General features: G+C 44.2%; 1 protein-coding gene across 1 annotated transcript; it reads left to right on the forward strand.

Moving 5' to 3' along the window:
• The first annotated feature begins 363 nt into the window (after window positions 1-363).
• On the forward strand, window positions 364-5873 carry LOC135376782 (uncharacterized). The gene is made up of 10 exons (XM_064609261.1): window positions 364-446; window positions 513-713; window positions 787-966; window positions 1314-1433; window positions 1615-1713; window positions 1792-1890; window positions 2510-2575; window positions 2645-2856; window positions 3487-3646; window positions 4037-5873. The coding sequence occupies exons 2-10, from the start codon at window positions 605-607 to the stop codon at window positions 4174-4176; spliced, it is 1185 nt and encodes a 394-aa protein (XP_064465331.1). The 5' UTR covers window positions 364-446; window positions 513-604; the 3' UTR covers window positions 4177-5873.
• Window positions 5874-19708: the final 13835 nt, after the last annotated feature.

Raw genomic sequence — 19708 nt, forward strand, 5'->3', positions numbered from 1 at the left:
TGACAAAAGAAAAAAAGATGACGAAACAACGTTTTCGCAAAAACACCACGATGGGCCACTGCTCGATACCTGCCGAGGCTCTCAATACAGGAAAGTTCAAATTCAGGGAAAGTTTTTCTTGCAAGTGAATGGAAGAGACTCTGTTTGTGTTTTAAGTGATGGCACCATAGTTGAAATTCTAAACATTGTCTGTCCTGCCAATACTCAAGAAGCGTGCATACTCGGCAGAAAATTCATCGAGAAGCACGACCTCTACACCTATCCTTGCAAGTCAACAATGCTTGGGATCTATAAAGTGTCACGCATGTCGGTGTTGCAGTCGTGGCCACTGTCAGGTGTTCAATTCAAATGCGTGAGACTACCTTTAGAAACTGTGCATGTCATTATTCCTTTGCACCATACTACATAGGACGTTCCGCATCAAGGTCAATTTCTCCTCATTTTAGGTGAATAGTCATTTCTTGCAGTATGTGCAATATCAAAGTCAGTTTCTCTTCACTTGAATTTTGTAGATGAAAAGTCCTTTGCCATCGTGAAATTCCCAGATGAAGAAGACTGCATTGGAATAATTCATGTCAACTGGCTTTGTGGCGGTGGCGTATGCATGTGGCCCCCGGAAAGAAACGCAACAAAGCTACGTGCTCTAATTGAAGAAGGGAGAATGCCAACTGAGAATTGGACGAGACAGAAATGCAAACCATTGGGACTCTTCTGTAAGCACTGAACTGAGCTTGACGTACATGTCTAATGCTTTCACTCATGTATTCTACACTAACATTTTTACAGGCACCTATGAACAGGCAAGGCGGAGGCTTCCCCTTGCGGAAGTCACTTCTGACAGTCTTTCAACAGACCAAGACCTCGGACGCGGAAAGCGGAAGCGTGTCGTCAGAACCATTAGCAGCTCTGAAGATGAAGACTCTAGCCTTCTTCCCGATCCTCCTACTCCACCACTGTATATGACAAGTAAGGCGACCTGTTTTTCCTTCGTACCTTGTGGAATTTATGCACATACAAAAATCTGTACTTAGTGCATCTTATGTAACTGTGAAGTAATCGGATATTAAATCTCCACTGGGTGACACTAGAAGGGGGGGGGGGAGGTGCCTCCAAGTCGCATCTGATAATGTGCTCAACAGATGAGACTTGCAGTACATGAATTAATTGAGTTGTCTACAATCGAAGAAAAGATTATGGCTACAGGAGGTCTTCCATAGAATCAGACACAGTGTGTGTCACCAAGAAGTGTTTTTACATACTGCAAGTCTCCTATGGGGAAATGAACAGACTCTAATTAGCAATGGTCATTGCAGCCCTGCCAAAACAAAAAGTCAGCACAACGTCCAGCTGCAGTGATGTATCACAAACACCTCTGAAGGGCTACAGCAGAGGCACAGCACTCAACATCTTGGGCAGTGATGCAGACTGTGCTGGTAAGCTGTAGTCTGCTGCGTTTATTATGACTAATTACAGCATCTGCTTATGTCGGATCGTTATATCATGTCATTACGGTTTTTGAAGTGTTTCATTATAATTCATTGGGGAATAGTCAACTAAATGGCTATCTGCCTTTTTCTGTTTTGTCTCATTGTGTCCATTTCCAATGGATGTCAGACGAGGAAGACGACACAATGACATGCAGAATAATTCGTGGATCAGCGGCCACTGCTTCTTCATCCAGCAGTCAGCGGTGTTCAGTAACCACTGTACAAGGTATTTTCCGTGGACACGCTTATGCTTGCAACATGAAACAGTTGTACCGTATGAAAGTAAGACGTGTCTTTATTTCAGACCGGTTTGGCACGGCATCTGATGTCGGAATGAGCAATGTTGGGCTGTCCAATGAGCAGTGCAGAAGTGACCAGAGGTCACCTCCTGTGCTTGTTTCAAGTGAGTGTGAATTGATGACATTGTAATATTTCCATAGATGATTTCTTTTTTGTGTGTGAAGTTGCATTAAAGCACTGGTTATTTTATTATTACTTTATTGATCTTACCGTATGCCAGGAATAAGGTATGTTGATCAGATAAGTAGGTAATTAAGGTTCATATTTCTATCAGCTCTAGTTTGAGGCATTAAATCCATCTTGCACTGATACAATTTAGATGCAGCTTGGACAGCTGCAAAATAATTTGTGGAATCGTTAAACAAACAAGGATATCATGAATAGTGCTACTGGTCTCTTTCTTTTTCCTCCTGTAAGGCCTGCTGTAGTCACAAGAACACTTGCGCAGGAGCAAGAACTTAGAGCAGATAACGAGAGGATAGAGAGGTAGCAACCGAGCTGGTGGTATAGATCCATAACTTAAAATGTTTGTGCTGTTGAGTAAACTTTCAGCTGTGTTAGAGATATTGTCTATGTTGTCGTTTTTTTGTCCCCTAGTCTCGGGTTTTTAAGTTATGGATTTAGAGCAGATGTTCAGTTTCTGGGGAGTTTGATACAGCTGAAATGCAACTCTGTATTGTAAACATTGTGTAACATCAAGTTTGTAATTTAATTTTAATTAGGAAGTGGGGCGCACCACCGAGATAAAGGCCAGACAAACACACTACCAGGGAGTGCTGATGCTACAGGTAAAACAGCAATATAAAACACTGTTTTCACTCATGTCCATGTAACACTGTGTATGTGTGTGTTTTCAGCTTTTCAGAAACGCGTGCTGTCCTTGCTCCACTTCATCAGGTATGAAGTTCAAGACCATTCGGGCCTTCTAACGCGCATTCTGTCAAAGTTAGACAGCTACAAGGGTGAGGAGGAAGAGGAAAAACTATTTGATGAACCCATCGACAGCCTAAGCGACTTTCTGGAGTTCGACAAGGAGCTTCGGGTTGGAAAGCAAAAGCAGGCTCAAGTGGTTGGTACCATGTCGTCCTTCATTACCAAGTCCTGGTCTGTTGTGTTAGGCTAAGAAATGTAGTGATAGTTTTTCATGAAGAAGACCGTGTTTCATTGGTAATTTTTCGTCACCAATAAATTTTAAATGCCTAGGAAGCCTTTGCTCCAAAAGTATTCCATAAATGCTCGAATCTCTTACTAGCTAACTTTTAGTGACTAACTAACCTTTCAGTGACTTTCATCTTTCATCGTTGATCTCTTACTATATAGTATGTAGTACGTGACGAGTGCTGAACTTTGTTAGTTGACACCAAATTATAGACTCGACCTTCTACCTTGGGCTACTTGTAGTGAGCTTCAACATCCTCCTTAGAGTTGGATAACTGGCTAAAATGTCGTCAGAAGTACCAATGTCAAAATATTGTCCTGGTGCAGCATAGTGCTGTACAATTTCTACTGCGAGAAGGTTTCTCCAGTTAGGTTATCGACTAGACTCGTGTACACTTTGACTGGTGTGTCGAATTGTTCGTAAAATAGAATGTCGCTGTATCTGTTCATTGATGCATGAGCAGCATGCACCTTATCACATTGTCACCTACAATGTGCATATGTGCTGGTGATGAGATTTTTCACTTCGTTCACCACGCAGCGTACCTTCCTTGGAAAGTTTGGAGGCCGTGACACTGCGGACCAAGTGGCACGGATTCTTTCACGTGTACTTACCGACAACTTGGCCACTGAGTTCAGCTGGTGCGGAGCAAGGGGCAAACAAGCCTTCAAGGACCTTGCCTTTGTTGACATACTGTGCGGTAAGTTCTGGTTATTTGCAGGGTGTTTGCATTTGTTGACATATGATATACAACCCCTAAATACGTAGTATATAACTTTATTATTGAACTTTTTGAAACTAGCTTGATGAGAAAGATTGACAATAGAGAGGTAAGGATCTTCAAATGCACCAGTCATTGCAATTATTTCCTGAAGCCAAGGCGAAAGTGTGTCTTTTGAGCGCGGAAAGTACAGGAATCATACTTTGAGCGCACATTCTGTGATACCTTGCAGCGAGATTTTAAATGGCAACTCGACAAAGCTTGTAATCTACTGTGTTGCCTGCAGTGCGTGCACGAAACAGCACATACAGCACTGGATAAGTACAAGCAATGTTGATTTTGCAAACAGTAACTTTTTTTTTTTTTCAGAATCTGTGACATCCTCATCAGCAAAGCACAAGGAGAATGCGACCTTCAGAGACGTTGAAGAAGCAGTAAAATCGTGGCTGCGTCACGCAAAGGAAAGGATGGACCGGAAGACAGAACGGGCAGCCAAAATGTCATCATAAGCGTCACCATAAGCTTTACCTGACAAGGTTCAGATGCAGCAGACTGTGCCATTTGCAGATTTTGTGATCTAATTGTTTGCACTTGCTTCACACAACTATTGCAACAGACAACGCAAAGGTGATGTATGAGTACATTTCAAGTGTTGTCATAGTTGTCATAATAAAGCGGGGTCTGAGGCCTCCCCTTCAGTCTTGGATTACACAGCTGTAGCACTGGGGGAGACGTCCTTTGTGGATAGTGTGGGAAGTCGCTTCTGAATGCATGTGCCTTGAATTTGTCTGTTCCCCACCTGCGTTCAAGAGCTACTGTCCTAGCATTATCAAAGACAAAGGTCATATCAGTAACTTTCTGCTTAAATTTGTAATGCTCTAGTTTCCGCTGTACAACATGTACTACAGGGGGCATTAAAAACTCTGACAGATTGGAAGAACATAAGCAGAATATTATGAGGCCTCGGACGGATAATTGTTGTATGCGGTTGTTGATTACTGAAAGGATGGGAACAACGTGTTTGTCTTTGGTATTCCTCGAACACTAGCTCTTGCAAACAGGTGGCGAACAAAAAAAAGTCTAATGATAAGGCACGTACATTCTGAAGCTACTTCCCACAATAGCAACAAATGGCCGCTCCCCAATTGCTACAGGAGTGTGATCCAACATTGAAAGTATACCCCAGACCATGCTCTGCTGTGACAACTGTCGCACCACATTCCAAGCCTCCCCTCGCGACAAAATGTCCCATTCGCTATCATGAAAGCGAATCGTCGTTCTTAGAGCAATTGAAACATCACGTATTTGTATGATCTCTTGCTGTTGTTGTGCGTAGCGGTGCAGATTTCATGACGATATCTCTCGACCTCTGTTCCGTTTTCAGTTGCATTGCAGTTGGTTGATACAGTTACCTCTCACATATGGTGCTACACAAGGTGTTTTAGAGAAATTATGCATTTGTCTGGTCAGACATATATAGTTGCAACAGTGTTATGATCAGTCATTTGATAAGTCTCATGCTAGCTCGGGCAGTGAGACACCTACATGCGCATTCCTATAGTTCCCTTCAAAGAAACTGTTTATTAGTATGCTTCCGTGGTTGAGGCACACCAGTGCTTCATTTTTTGTTGCTGTTTTTACTCTGCACAATATATACAGTGCGGTGAAGCCTTGGGTTGTAATTTTTGAGTGAATATATATTCTCTCTCATATTCAGACTCAACATTTTTCATGGAGTGTCTACTCAGGAGTCAGCTTTCTAGTCAGAAGCTTTTGCAAAGTGTGAAGGACTTGTGTATTTGTAAAAAGGAGTTGTGTTTTTTTGCATTTGTATGGTTGCCCTTTGTTGCTCCTGTCATCGGGCTTCCGAAACTTGTGATATCTAGCATGAAGAAACATGCTCACTCTACTTTTTAGATCCTCCTCATGTGTATTTATGTATATGTAGCTCTTTTTTTTTATTCTAAGCAACGGCAGTGTGTCACTTTTAAAGGTGGCCTTAGTCTTGTCTTTTTTATATCAACCTGCAATTGCTGTGTGCGTAGCTATGCATTTGGGGCTGCGAAACTCAGTCACAATCATCTGATCAGTTATGAGCTCAGCTGTATGCTACGATCACAACTAAAGGTCAACATGGTGTATCGTTGAGCTTCATCATGCCGCATATAACATCGCACCTGGGACACAAGATCCACAAAATAACCCAGGCTCGGCCACAAGTGTGTTGTTATCTAGTGAGCTAAATATGTGGCATGAACGACTTCAGCGATACGCCATATCGACATCACGTGGATTCTTAGTCCACGGCTGAGCTCACGCCTTATCAGATTATTGTAATTGTGGGTTTCGTGGTCTGAAATGGCGAGCCATGGCCATGTGTGGTAGCTTTTATAGCAGAGCTCATCTGTATTCATGTGCAATAGACGAAACATTGTCAGACAGAATGTCGGGCGGAACGTGTATGAGACAAATAAATATTTTTGGTATTTTATATCTGTACATATTGCATATTGGCTCATTATTTCATTCCCCGCATCACCAGCATTGAGGTAGAGTATCGCCCCCGGCAATGAAACTCCCCAGTCATCATCCCGTAGTAAAGGTTTTATTCCAAGGTTTAGCTGCACGAAAGTATCACCACAGCAGCACAGTTAAACCAGATAAGGGTGGACCCCAACAGCCCCCACATTAATCAAAACTGGATGTCCGGAGGCAGTCCTGGGGATTTACTGGGATTTCTCATCTGGAGTTCCTCGGGACGTCCCAAACACATCACAGATGGCTCCCAGGGACATCCTGAATATCCCATGTTGGATGCCCTGTGACATCCACAGGACGTCACTGTGTTGTCTGGGCAGTGAACGGAACACTACCGTCTACCTGTAGCTGCCCAACAAAGGTTATGGGCCCAGAAGCGCAGTCACAGCTGCAGCAAGAGGAAGGATTTTGAGCAGCCGCAACACTGCTGCTGCTTTCTCACAAGAGATTGAAGAGAAGAGCCGGAAGAGATTGACTGAAGATGGACGAGGCTTCGAAGAGCACCTATGTCGAGAAGCTGCAAGGCTACAACTACCCGACTTGGAGATTCAAGGTGACAGTCTACCTTAAGACGAAAGGTCTGTGGACAGCGATTGAGGACGATCCGCCGACAGCCACGGAAGCCAGAAGCTTTTGGAACAAGAAGGATGAAGAAGCTCTGAATGTGATCGTTCAGACGCTATCAAGTAGCCAAACCACCAACGTGATTAACCAGACGAGCGCCAAAGGTGTTTGAGACCGTCTGGAGCAAGTTAATCGAGGACGAGTCCTTGAAAAGAAGTTAGCCCTCCGTCGTGAGTTAAACTCAGCGAGATGGGGCAAGGAAGAAACGGCCATCCAGTATATGCAGCGCATAGAGTCGCTTGGGGAGCAGCTTCGAGTTCTCGGCGATAATGTTGAGGATGCTGAGATCGCATCAATTGCCATTCAAGGTCTACCGAAGGCGTTCCATGGAGTAGCGCGAACGTTTGATGTTTGTTCGATCCCAGACCTTACACCTGAGAAAGTTAGGCACGCCCTTTTACGGGAAGAACGACGACGGACCGAAAATGAGACTGCCGACGAAGCCGCCTGCAAGGCTCGTACTTACCACAGGCCAAGAGGGGAACACTTCAAGTGTTGCAGTTGTGGAAAACCCGGCCATGTTGCAAGGAACTGTCGCTCCAACGGCAACGGACTAACGAGGCAGTCCAACTACCGTGGAAACTTCAGAGGGCGAGGAGGATCCCGCCCATGGACCAGAGGTGGGCAGTGGCAAAGGGCACGGTTTGCGAGAACTGAAGAGGCAGAACGCCTAGCGGAGAACTTCAAAGCCTTTGCCTTGCGAACCACTTCCAGTGATGAGCTCCCTTTAGGCAGAAACACCAGGTGGTCAATAGACTCAGGTGCAAGCAGTCACGTGACCGGTTGCAAGGACTTGCCACAGAATTTTAGAGACGATACTACCAAGAAGGTAGCTCGAGTGGATAGCACCGAAATCGACTGCGTAGGTACAGGGACCGTCGTATTCAACGTCGTCACAAGGAATGGCCAGCGCAACAGGTTGTCTGCGAAGGATGTACTATATGTCCCGAACATGGACGACAACCTAATATCCGTGTCAAAACTGACAGACAAAGGAATGGATGTTAACTTCTCAGGCTAACAGTGTACTGTTTATCATAATGGCAACTTCGTTTTTGAGGGGCTAAAGGACGCAGGAGTCTACAAAATGCAAGCCGAAGTCGCGGTACCGCAAGAACAGGCAAACGTGGCAGACGACAACTCAGCAGCAGGATGGCACAGGCGCATGGGACACTTAAACTACGACACACTGAAAGTAATGGCCAAAGACGGGATCATACGAGGACTCCCGAGTTTCCTGTCACCAAATGATGACAACTGCGACTGTTGTCTGCTAGGGAAGTGCACGAGGCTCCCATTCAAGCCAACCAAGAATGTACCCCGACAAAAAAATACTAGAACTGCTTCATCTGAATCTCTGCGGTCCTTTCCCGCCATCCCTCGGAGGAAGCAGATACATGTTAGTCATAGTAGATGACTGCAGCAGGAAGGTGACATGGTGTTCATTTCATGAGGGGGAAGGATGAGACACCGTCGGTTATACAGAACGCCGTTGAGCAAGCTGAAACTCAAACCGGCGAGAAAGTACAAAGAATCCGGACGGATAACGGTGGTGAATTTGTGGGACGAAAATTAGAGCACTTTCTCAAGGCAAAAGGAATCTCGCATGAGAAGACAGTACCATACTCTCCCGCGCAAAACGGCGTTGTCGAACGCATGAACAGTACCTTTCCAAAGTCTGATCGGAAGTCTCATGTATCTGGCACAAGCGACGCGACCTGATATTGCCTTCGCAACGAATTTCTTAAGCCAATTCAACAACTGTTACAACGAGACACACTGGAAGATGGCAAAACGTGTACTTCGCTACCTGTCTGTAACCAAGACGACGGGAATAACCTACACATCTTGTGGCTTACCAACTGTGGGCTACACGGATGCAAGCCTCAATGAGGAAGAGACTGGGAAATCGAGAAGCGGCTACGTTTACACGATATCCAATGTCGCTGTTAGCTGGAAATCCGCCAGACAGCAGACCGTGACACTTTCCACATGCGAGGCCGAGTACGTTGCACTCACAGAGTGCATCAAGGAAGGGAAATGGCTGAAAATGTTCTTGAACGAACTTGTCCTACAGAAATACTCCACAGGAGAAATGTTGATCCATTGCGACAACCAGTCTGCCATCAAACTGGTGGAAAACCCCGTGCACCATCAAAGGACAAAATATATCCACTTGAAATATCTCTTTGCTAGGAACGAGATCGAGAACAAGGAATTTAAAGTTTCCTTCGTGCCGACAGAACGCATGATCGCCGACGCCTTAACAAAACCCGTACCTCACCCGAAGAACGTCCTGTGCTCCCGAGGTTTCGGACTCGACGTCTCTTGAGGGCACCGACCACAATAGCGTATCAGCTGGTTTGGGGGGGAGCATGTTGACAAATGCTTATCCCAGCTGAGACCGCATTGTTTACAACACTGGGTATTTTCGTGATAACTTTTGTTTGTTTGGTTATTGGGAAAAAAATGACGAATAAACGGCCAACTGTGGTGAGGCGCGCGACAGCACATTCGACTTCGCCACTCAGTCAGTGAACGGAACACTACCGTCTAGCTGTAGCTGTCCAGCAAAAGTAACTGGCAAGGACCTCTCTGAGCTGACGGCCGACCTTAAGCGTGATATGAAGAACGGTTTTAAGGAACTGCAAGATATCATGGAACGTAATTACCGTCAAGAAATGAGAGAAATGAAAGTGTCAATAGAACACATGAGTAGTAAGTTTGATGAAATGACGCAGAAATTCAGCGTTCTGATTACAGAACAGCAGCAGCTCAGATCTGAAGATGCTGAACTCCGTACGGAAAATGAGCTCATGAAACGCGAAGTTTGCGTGATCTGTGGAAAACTGATCGACTGTGAACAATGTAGTCACAATCGAAATATTGAGATTAAGGGTATCCACTCAACCGAAATGCAGGACGTACCGCATCTGCTATCTAAGATCGGACTACCACTGGATGAGCCCATTACCTCGGACAACATCGACATATGCCATTCCGTTCCTGTACCGAACTCATCTGCTAAAACATAGTAGTGCAATTTAAGTTTCGTAACAAACGTGACGCAATTATCAGGAAAGCTCGCGAAAGGCGTATAAACACATCGCGTGTTGGGTTGCCATCGCAAATGCCCATTTTCATTAATGAACAGTTATGCCCAGGCCTAAAGAAGGTTCTAGGATTTGCCACCGCGATGAAAAAGCAATCTAAACTTGCTTACGTTTGGGTACGGAACGGCAAAGTGTGTATTCGAAAGACAGAGGGCAGTCCTGTGGTCCTTGTTTACCATGTAGACGTTGTGGCTAAGGTATCTGGATGAAACTACACGGGCACCTGAATAATCAAAGTGTCAACCAGACATGCTAGTACCCCCGCAAAGTATTACTAAGCCTGAGAAATGTTCATCTGTTCTTCACATGAATGTTCACTCAGCAGGTAATAAAGCCAATGAGCTCTTGCTATTCTTTGGATGCCCTAAGTTTGCGTTTGACGTTGTCATGTTTTCGGAAACATGGTATCAAGGTGATAGCGATGTCGTTGTTCTGCCAGGTTACACGCATTTCTTTATAAATCGTAATGGCAAAAGAGGAGGAGGCGTGTCCGTGCAATTTTGTAGGCCTATTGCTTGTGATGTACTACATGATTTCACATTCACAAGTAGGGATTGTGAAATATTAACTCTCATAACAAAAAGTCTTTAGTGTTCTCTATCGCCCACCCACTGGAAACCTGGAATTGGGAACCTGGAAAACCTCTATCTTGGAGGTGATTTCAATATAAACATGCTAGAAGGTTGTTCTTCCTCCCAATCACTCCTGTTGCTGCTTATGTCTTATGGTCTTTCAAATGTTATTTCTGATCCGACAAGGATAACAGTGAATAGTTGCACGCTGTTGGACCTTTTCATTACAAACAATGAGGCCAGTGTCAGCTCTGGCGTAATGTCCTGCGATATTAGCGATCACTTGCCTGTATATATTTTCATTGCACCTTGCTATCGGTATCACACGACTGACAGGACACACAATGTGCAACATATTAACGAGGTTGCCTTACAAAACAAACAAACTTCAGGTCAGCTATAGAACAAACTGACTCGACACGCATTTTCGCTTGCATGTGTGTACAAGAAGCATACAACACTTTCCTTAGTATGTTTAAACAAATATATGATGAACATTTCCCCCTTAAGGCTGTAAAAACGCGCCGCAAATTGCGTAAGCCATGGATGACTACGGAGATTATTTCGCTAGTTAAGAAGAAGAACAGGTTGTTCCAACTGTTTTTAGAAGATCGTAGTCCTTCCAGCCTTGCGACTTTCAACAGATATAGAAATCTGGTATCACGAGCGGTTAAACGTGTGAAGAAACGCCTACTACTACTGTCTGTTCAATAACCTAGAAGGAGGCTCAGCAGCAGTGTGGAAAGCTATTAATCGAATAATGAAACCGTTTCACGAAAATTGTGATGAAATTGTTCATAATGGAGTAAGGCTCTCTGGAGATGCACTTTGTAAGGAATTTAATGATTACTTTATAAACCTAACCTCTCGTCCAGCACTAACAAAGAACGATGCTCAAACGGCATGTAGTTATATAAAATTTTGATGCTCTCTTTATTTCTTTTCCCCATTTCGGAAAACGAGGTGACGTTAGCGTATACTAATATTAAAGACAGCAACTCGCGTGACTCTAATGAGATACAGATTTCACCTGTCAAGGTTGTCATCGACGCTATTGCAGCAGTCTTGACATATCTGTATAACCTTGCACTTACAACCGCAACATTTCCTAGTGCAATGCAAATGGCCAAAATTGTAGTTCTGAGCAAATGGGGAGACAAAAATATGATTAAAAATTATAGGCCAATATCTATATTACCTGTTTTTTTCTAAACGATTGGAAATATTATTATATAATCGTCTTGCGAAGTTTTCTTGAAGCACTCAGTAATGAATGACCGACAGTTCGGTTTTCGGAAATCTCGTTCAACGGAACTTGCACTACTTGCCCAGAAAGAATTGCTCATTCGTAATTTTGAGGTAGGGCTATACACTGTTGCAGTGTATCTTGACTTCTCCAAGGCCTTTGGTTTCATCGATCATTCGTTACTTCTGCAAAAGCTTGAGCGTTATGGGGTTCGCGGTGTCACCCTTTCTTTACTAGATTCACACCTGTCAAGCAAATTACAGTATGTTTCAATAGGCAATCGCTCCTCTAGCGCACAGAAAACAAGCTCTGGTGTACCACAAGGTAGTGTATAGTGTACTTGGACCGCTCTTGTTTAACGCCTAGATAAATGATATTGTCAATGCCACCGAACTTGGGGAGTTTTATATATATGCGGATGACACCACTATTTATTTCGCAGGCAAAAACTTGGTAGATGTTGTGAAATGTGCTAATAATGCACTGACTGCTGTGAATGAGTGGGCTATTAAAAATCGTTTTCTAATTAACAATGACAAATCCAAAGCAGTATTATACAAGGCAAAAAACAAGCCTGTGCCCCCTCATATAAACATTGCTCTGGGCGATCAGGAGATTGATTTTTTTTTTATTCTGTAAAAATATAGGTGTGTTTTTTTCTGCAGACTTGTCCTGGGATGCTCATATTCAGCAGATATGTAATAAACTATCAAAAGTATGTGGCATTATCCAGCGAAGCAGATTTATATTGCCTAAGCAGATCAAATTATTAATATACCAGTCCCTCATACATTCTGTTCTTTGCTATTGCAATCTCGTGTGGAGTACCACAAGCTCACATAAGCTCAGCAAAATACTACTTCTGCAGAAGAGAGCTGTTAGGATCATAGAGAAAGTGTCCTTCTCTGCCCATACTACATCAATATTTAAGGAATTACATATCAAAAGAATAAATCCCTTGTCAGATTACGTATTAGTTAGATCGTATCTAAGATCTGTTCGCGAAAATAACAGTACATGGTTATCATTGTGTAATTTACACAGATCCGCTGTGCGACCTACCAGGCAGAGCAATTTATGGCAAGTTCCGTTTCATAGGACGAATTATGGAATACAGTCTTTGAGTTACAGAATGGCGAGAGTTCTCAACCGTTCCTTGCTTGCGAATATTAACATTTACTCTGCTTCTCCCGCGAGCCTTCGCGATATGTTCTGAGTTCTACAAAGAGGTTTTTGTTCTGTGTTTCCGTCATATGTTGCGTTGCATACCACTGTACAGCGTGTTATAACCGTTGTGTATCTCTGTTAGCATCAGGTCTTCTTTTTTATCATTATACAGCACTGAAACTTAATGCAATTCTTTAACTTGCTGCTGCGGACGCCAAATTCAAGGTGGTACTGCTCTAGTCAAGCAGTGTTTGCTGCTTTTTGGCGTACCTCCTCCAATTGTGGTGTAGCGCAAAAGGAAAATAAATGGAAATGAAAAATGAAAAATACTGCCGCGAAATTGTAATTAAGATACAGTATAAATATTTCAAAATTAAGGTAACTAAGTTCAAAATTAAGGTAACAAATACTTCCAAAAGTATTTAGGATACTTTCAAGGTATTTCGGTACGCATCGTTAGAAAAACACGTTGGATTTGGAAACGCGTGAGTTTGATATCTTCCTGGTCGAAGACCTCATCTCGGGTAAGCAAAGCTTGGATTTGACTGAAATATTATTACTCATTTCCGAAACATATTATAAAAACGTCAGAAGCTTTGGCCATGTGAGTGAACGCCTGTCTTTCCTCGGCTCCTATCTGGGAACAGCCAACTCCTGCAGAATGACTTCTTTATGTCCCTGAATATAAAATCACGAACTGCCTCTGGTGGTCCCTAACCGATCTGTCATGCATTACAAAGAGAAAGAGCAGAAGATTCCCAAGTACGGGTGTCCTAGTGCTAGAAGGTTAGAACAGAGCGAGAGGACATATTTATGTCAGAACTCCGTTGCATCTGCAGGGCACATATCATAAAACCATTGTCCTTAAATTCGGATTTTCCAGAAAGGTCAACGTAGGGAAATCAAAATTCCTGAAGAGCAAGCATGCGAATGAAATGAATGAGGTAATGGAAAAGTGAGAGGCGATACAAAAGTATGAGGGGTGTTGCAGTCAAACCGGGACTTTTCATTTTTCGCAAAAGTAAAATGAACTTACAGGCGCGAAATTAGTTTTATTTTTCAACGTAATCTCCAGCTGCACTAATGCACTTGTCCCAGCGCTTCACAAGGGCTTGGATGCCAGCAGCGTATAAATCCTTACCGGCGCGTAGCAGCCATGATCGGACCGCATTCTTCACCTCGTCGTCGCAACTGAAGTGGCGGCCCCCAAGGAACGCCTTCAGTGGCCCGAAAAGATGGAAGTCGCTGGGGGCGAGGTCTGGACTGTAGAGGGATGTGGCAGCAGCTCCTAGCCAAGCTCCTGTAAGGTGCGTGTCGTGAGATGCGCGGTATGCGGGCATGCATTGTCCTGTAGGAGGAGGACTCCTTTGGTGATGACGCCCGGCCGTTTTTGCTTCAGCGCCTTATGCACATCCCTGAGAGCCTGGCCGTAATATGCAGTATTGATGGTGGTACCACTGGGCAGAAACTCAACATGAACAACGCCAGCCTTGTCCCAGAAAACCGTGGTCATGACCTTACCCGCAGACAGGGTGCTTCGGAACTTCTTGGGAGCTGGCGAGCTCACATGCTTCCACTGTTTTGATGCGCGTTTACACTCAGGAGTGAAATGGTGCACCCACGTTTCATCGCACGTGATGATCCGATCAAACAACGGCTGTCCTTCAGTGTCGAAACGGTAACTTAGCGCTTGCGAGATTTCCAGTCTTCTCTGCCAGTCAAACACGGAGAGCTGCCTCGGGACCCAAAGGGCATTAACTTTCCGAAACTGGAGGTGTTCATGAATGATAGTGTTCAACGTTCCCACAGAAAGGTTCGTCTTTCGAGCCAGTTCGAGACATGTTATCCGTCGGTCCTTGAGGATCAGGCGCTCCACAAGTTGGATGTTCTCAGGAACTCTGACACTGGGCTCTGAGCCGCTCCGGCCGGGATCGTCCTGCACTGATGTACGGCCGTCTCGGAACGGTTTGCACCACTCAAACGCTTTGCTGCGGCTAAGTGTATCGTGACCATATTGAGCCTGAAGTCCTCTGTGAGTTTCAGATGGCTTTACGCTTTAATTCACGAGAAACTTCATGACAATTCGCTGTTCAATGTGCGCGCTCACCTCGTTGTCGGCCATCTTGTCCAGCACGTTGTTACGTGGTAGTAACCTTTATTTGCCAATGCAGGTTCGTGCAACTGAGCCCGATCGTGACCTGCGTAGAATGGCCCCGGAATCCGATGTGCGTGTGTCGTCCAGCCAACGTCACGGGCATAAACCTCTTCTTCTAAACATACATTTTCCTCCCCTTTATTTGCCCCACACACCGTTACCAAAAATACCCCCAAAAAACAATCTCAATGTCCAGACGCATCACTGTACATTCAGTCGTGTCTTCTGTTTTGCACAAACTTTGGACCACCACGTGGTGAACGCGGAGGCCTGTCGCGTGTGAAAATGACGAAAAAGAAGTAGCGCGGGCCAGTTGTACGCTCAGGGGACAGAAAGTACTGGTTTGACTTGAGCAGCCCTCGTAGTTAGAGCATTGAGTAGAAAATTCCATCAGGAGGTTTATCAAGAATATCCATCCGGGCCCGTCAACAAAAAGACGTCAACATAAGGGTCCCTGACAACACCCACAATTGGCTCAAACGCGTCACGTGGTTACGCAATACCCTGTCAATTCCCTTCATGAAATGACATTCATATGATAACGTGTTTTTGTTACAGAGTCTCAACAAGAACAATACGCCCTGCATTTAACACCTGCAGCAGGTTTTACGATTGCCTTTCAATCTTTTCAATCTGTGCACGGCGTCCCGTATGGTTCCGCATGCCATCAGCTTAATGGCTGTCATATGACGAGCTCGCAAGCTTTTGTTATTCCTGGTTCATCCTCTATTTTTCGGGTAATTGGGTTGGTGTTGGAGTTACCGCAGGGACCTTCGAGTTTGTTGTTCGCCATATTCTGAACGTTTCGCTTGTCATTGCGGCGTACTGCCCTTGATCTGCTGCGAAGCAACAAACCGAAACGGCGGTCACTCGCCTCAGCGAAATTCTGTCTGCTGCATCTCAAAGGAACATCGGCAGATGATGATGTACTGTAAATGCTGAGGTTAAATTCCTTGAACCTTCATGTAAAGAAATCAATTGTGATCTCATGCGGCCCTAACGGGAAAGTAGGAAGGCAGTTGCCTCAGGACAGAAGCCGCCGATATTTCGAACAGAGACTGTTCTTCTTCTGGGCACCGTCCTCATCATTGGCACGGTATTTAAAGGGTTAGTTGTGACGTGTTTAAAAGTTCATGCGAATTGTGGGTCAACAGCCCCAAGGGAAGAAAGCGTCCGTACAGGCTTCTGCGGCCGGAGTGAATGGCCGCTTTGTTAGAGTGTGGACTGTGGAGGGGATTATGTGAACGTAGTAATCCAGGCTCTAGACCGGTTACAGAAAAATGGGAGGTTCACGGACACGTGGACGAAACGGGACAACAGGCAAGAATTTGCAAGCATAGCGAAAGATAAGGAGGTCAGTGGTTACGTGGGGAAAATTCCAGAACGAGCAAATGTGTTTTTTTAAATATATACATTAGTAATACAAAGTTGTGGCATGCAATAAAGAAAGCAGAAAGCAGTGGCCATGCAGAACATAACAGATGATAATGGAGATAGAAGGGAAAATCATATTTTATTTGTGAAGTGTTTCTAGGGTGCCTTGTGATTTGTTGATACTGGACGGGTGAAGAGCGTTGAACTTGTATATGAGATCAGACTCCCTATCACGTTTGTCACGTGTGGATCTAAACCCGGTTTCTAGAATATATAGTTTAATGTTGTCAAAATTGTGACCAGGAACATTAAAGTGTTCGGCGACTGCTTTGGGGAGTTTGTTGGACGTGTCGGTTCTGTGTCCGGTAAGGCGGTTGTTCATTTGTTGGCCGGTTTTACCGATGTATTGCATAGAGCAGTCACCGCATTCAATGCAGTATATGGCATTGGAGCTTGTGCATGTGAATGCATGGTTAACGGGGTGGGTCTCGTCTGTTGTCCCGTTTCGTCCACGTGTCCGTGAACCTCCCATTTTTCTGTAACCGGTCTGGAGCCTAGATCACTACGTTCACATAATCCCCTCCACAGTCCACACTCTAACAAAGCGGCCATTAACTCCAGCCGTAGAAGCCCGTACGGACCCTTTGTTCCCTCGGGGCTGTTGACCCACAATTCGCATGAACCTTTAAACACGTCACACCTAACCCTTTAAATACCATGCCAATGATGAGGACGGTGCCCAGAAGAAGAACAGTCTCTGTTCGAAATATCGGCGGCTTCTGTCCTGAGGCAACTCCCTTCCTACATCTCTACCGGTTCGCTGGATTTCTACCCATCTATGACGGGAAAGTAGTTCGACAAGGTTAGTACGTTTATTTTTCAGTTCCAAGTCTACGCACTGAAAACCATACAACTGCATCCGATCACTTTCGTAACACGCATGCTTTCTAATGCATCCCGCAGAACCCTCCACTTCATAAGCCCAGTTATACCTTATGTAACCCTTCTGATGGCTTCTTACTATGCTATTCCGTTGTGGATCATTGAGATACCGGAGGCTTGTGGTGGCTGCACCTCCGCATTCGAAAGATGTGACAGTCATTCCACACTGTGATTACTGGTTTTGTATCGAGTCTGACAAATCCGAGAGGCCTGGACTGCCTTTTCCATAAAAGTTTGAAATGTAAGTATGTGCTATATTGGTTTCAGATGTCTCCAGCACATATGAGTGTGTATATCATCGTACTTTTGATACTGTGGCATATTTAGCGCACATTATTTTTCAACACCTAGTGAACTTGACACCAGCCACAGTATGCCAACAGTTGTTTCTGCCTTTCCTTCAACTGCCATTATTCAATAGGAGTGCCAGGTTTCAGTTGAATAATATGATATACAGGGTGTTTCACCTAAGGTGATAAATAATTCTAACTGGCGACGTACTTGCCGGAGGATTGTCGGACTTTCCGCTTCTGGAAACTTTTACCATCATTGAGGAAGGCTTTGGACAATGTTTAATTGCGGGAAATTGATTTTTTTTCAATTGAACTTTGAAAATTGCCAAGCGAACCTCACTTTTTTTTACAGAAATATCATGTCCTCCACGGATAACCTCAGACCTAACAGAAACTATCCACAACATCGCAACAGGAACAGTAAAAAAAAATATAAAAGAATACGCTTTAGTCCCGCCTGCTTGATTTTCGCAGAGAAGCGCCCGCGAAATCGCTCGCTTGGCAATTTTCAAAGTTCAATTTAAAAAAGTAAATTTACCGCAATTAAAAACAGTCCAAAGCCTTCCTCAATTATGGCAAAAGTTTCCAGAAGGTAAATGCCGAAAATCCGACAATCCTCTGGCGTGTATGTCGCCAGTTATAATTTTTTATGACCTTAGGTGAAACACCCTGAATATACAGGGTGTTTGACAAAACATGTCATTCGGACTTGATAAAAAAACGGGGTGACGGAAAAATACGGGGAAACGGCATTTGTGTGTTGTAAACTAAATTTGCCACCTTGCAAAAATACTTTCATTTTATTTTAATTAAAAGAAGTTGAATTTATTTAATTGAACTCCAAAATTGCCCAAGTCAAGCTAACGTTTTTTTCTTGTTTTTTTTTTTTTTTACAGAATTAAAGAGCCCGTAGCGAACTTAGTCAGATCCACCAAGAAATCCGCTCGATATTGCAAATGGAACTCCCCAAAAAAAGTACCGAAATTGAGGCTTCAAATTCTCGGGTATTCAACGGCACACCAAATCAGTGGCAAAGATGCGAGGAGAGGAGGACATACTCTTGCCCCCATGAAAGATATGAGGTCTAAAAAAAACAGGGCGGAAAAAAAGACGCGGAATCATTTTTTTTTTTTTTTGCCGCTTATCAACGTATGGTGGAATATGTCACCCGCCTTGTTATTGGCGCGTCTTGTGCTGCACGCCGGTCCGGCGATAAATTGTTCTAGCTTCATGGAGGCAGGAGCATGTCCTCATCTCCGCGCACCTTTGTGACTGATTTGGTGCGCCGTTGAATACCCGAAACTTTGAAGCCTCAGTTTCGGGACTTTTTTGGGCAGTTCCATTTGCAATATCAAGCGAATTTCATGGTGGATCTGACTAGGTTCGCTATGGGCTCTCTTATTCTGTAAAAAAAAAAGAAGAAAAAGAAAACGTTAGGTTGACTTGGGCAATTTTGGAGTTCAATTAAAGAAATTCAATTCCTTTTAATTAAAACCAAATGAAAATATTTTTGGAAGGTGGCAAATTTAGTTGCCACACAAATGCCTTTTGCACCGTATTTTTCCGTCGCCCCGTTTTTTATGGAGTCCGAATGACACGTTTTGTGAAACACCCTGTATATATAGGTTGAGGAATCAAACGGCCACGAAGTTTTGCAGAACTCAGAAAAAGACGCGGAATCCGATTTTACGGAAGTTACAAACACTAGTTGATTACGTAGGGAGACGTTAAAAAGTAAAATGGGCAAAGGGTCGACGTTTCGACAGTGGCGCGCGCTGTCTCGGTCAGGACAAAAGGAGTACAGGGGGTTCAACGTTGCTTAAATGGGTTCGGTAGGTGACGTCACAATCTGTACAAGTGCGTCACGTGTCTGTCGTAGGTGAGTCACATTCTGGAATATTCCGCAGGTCAAGTCCGGGTGGTGATGTCATTCTTGGGGGGTCAGCACAGGGTGAGCCCTGCCTAGGCCTCAGCTGAAAAAAAAAGAAGAACGAAAAATGAAGAAGAAAACAGGAAA

The sequence above is a fragment of the Ornithodoros turicata genome, unplaced genomic scaffold (assembly GCF_037126465.1).
Source record: "Ornithodoros turicata isolate Travis unplaced genomic scaffold, ASM3712646v1 ctg00001296.1, whole genome shotgun sequence".
Lineage (NCBI taxonomy): Eukaryota > Metazoa > Arthropoda > Arachnida > Ixodida > Argasidae > Ornithodoros > Ornithodoros turicata.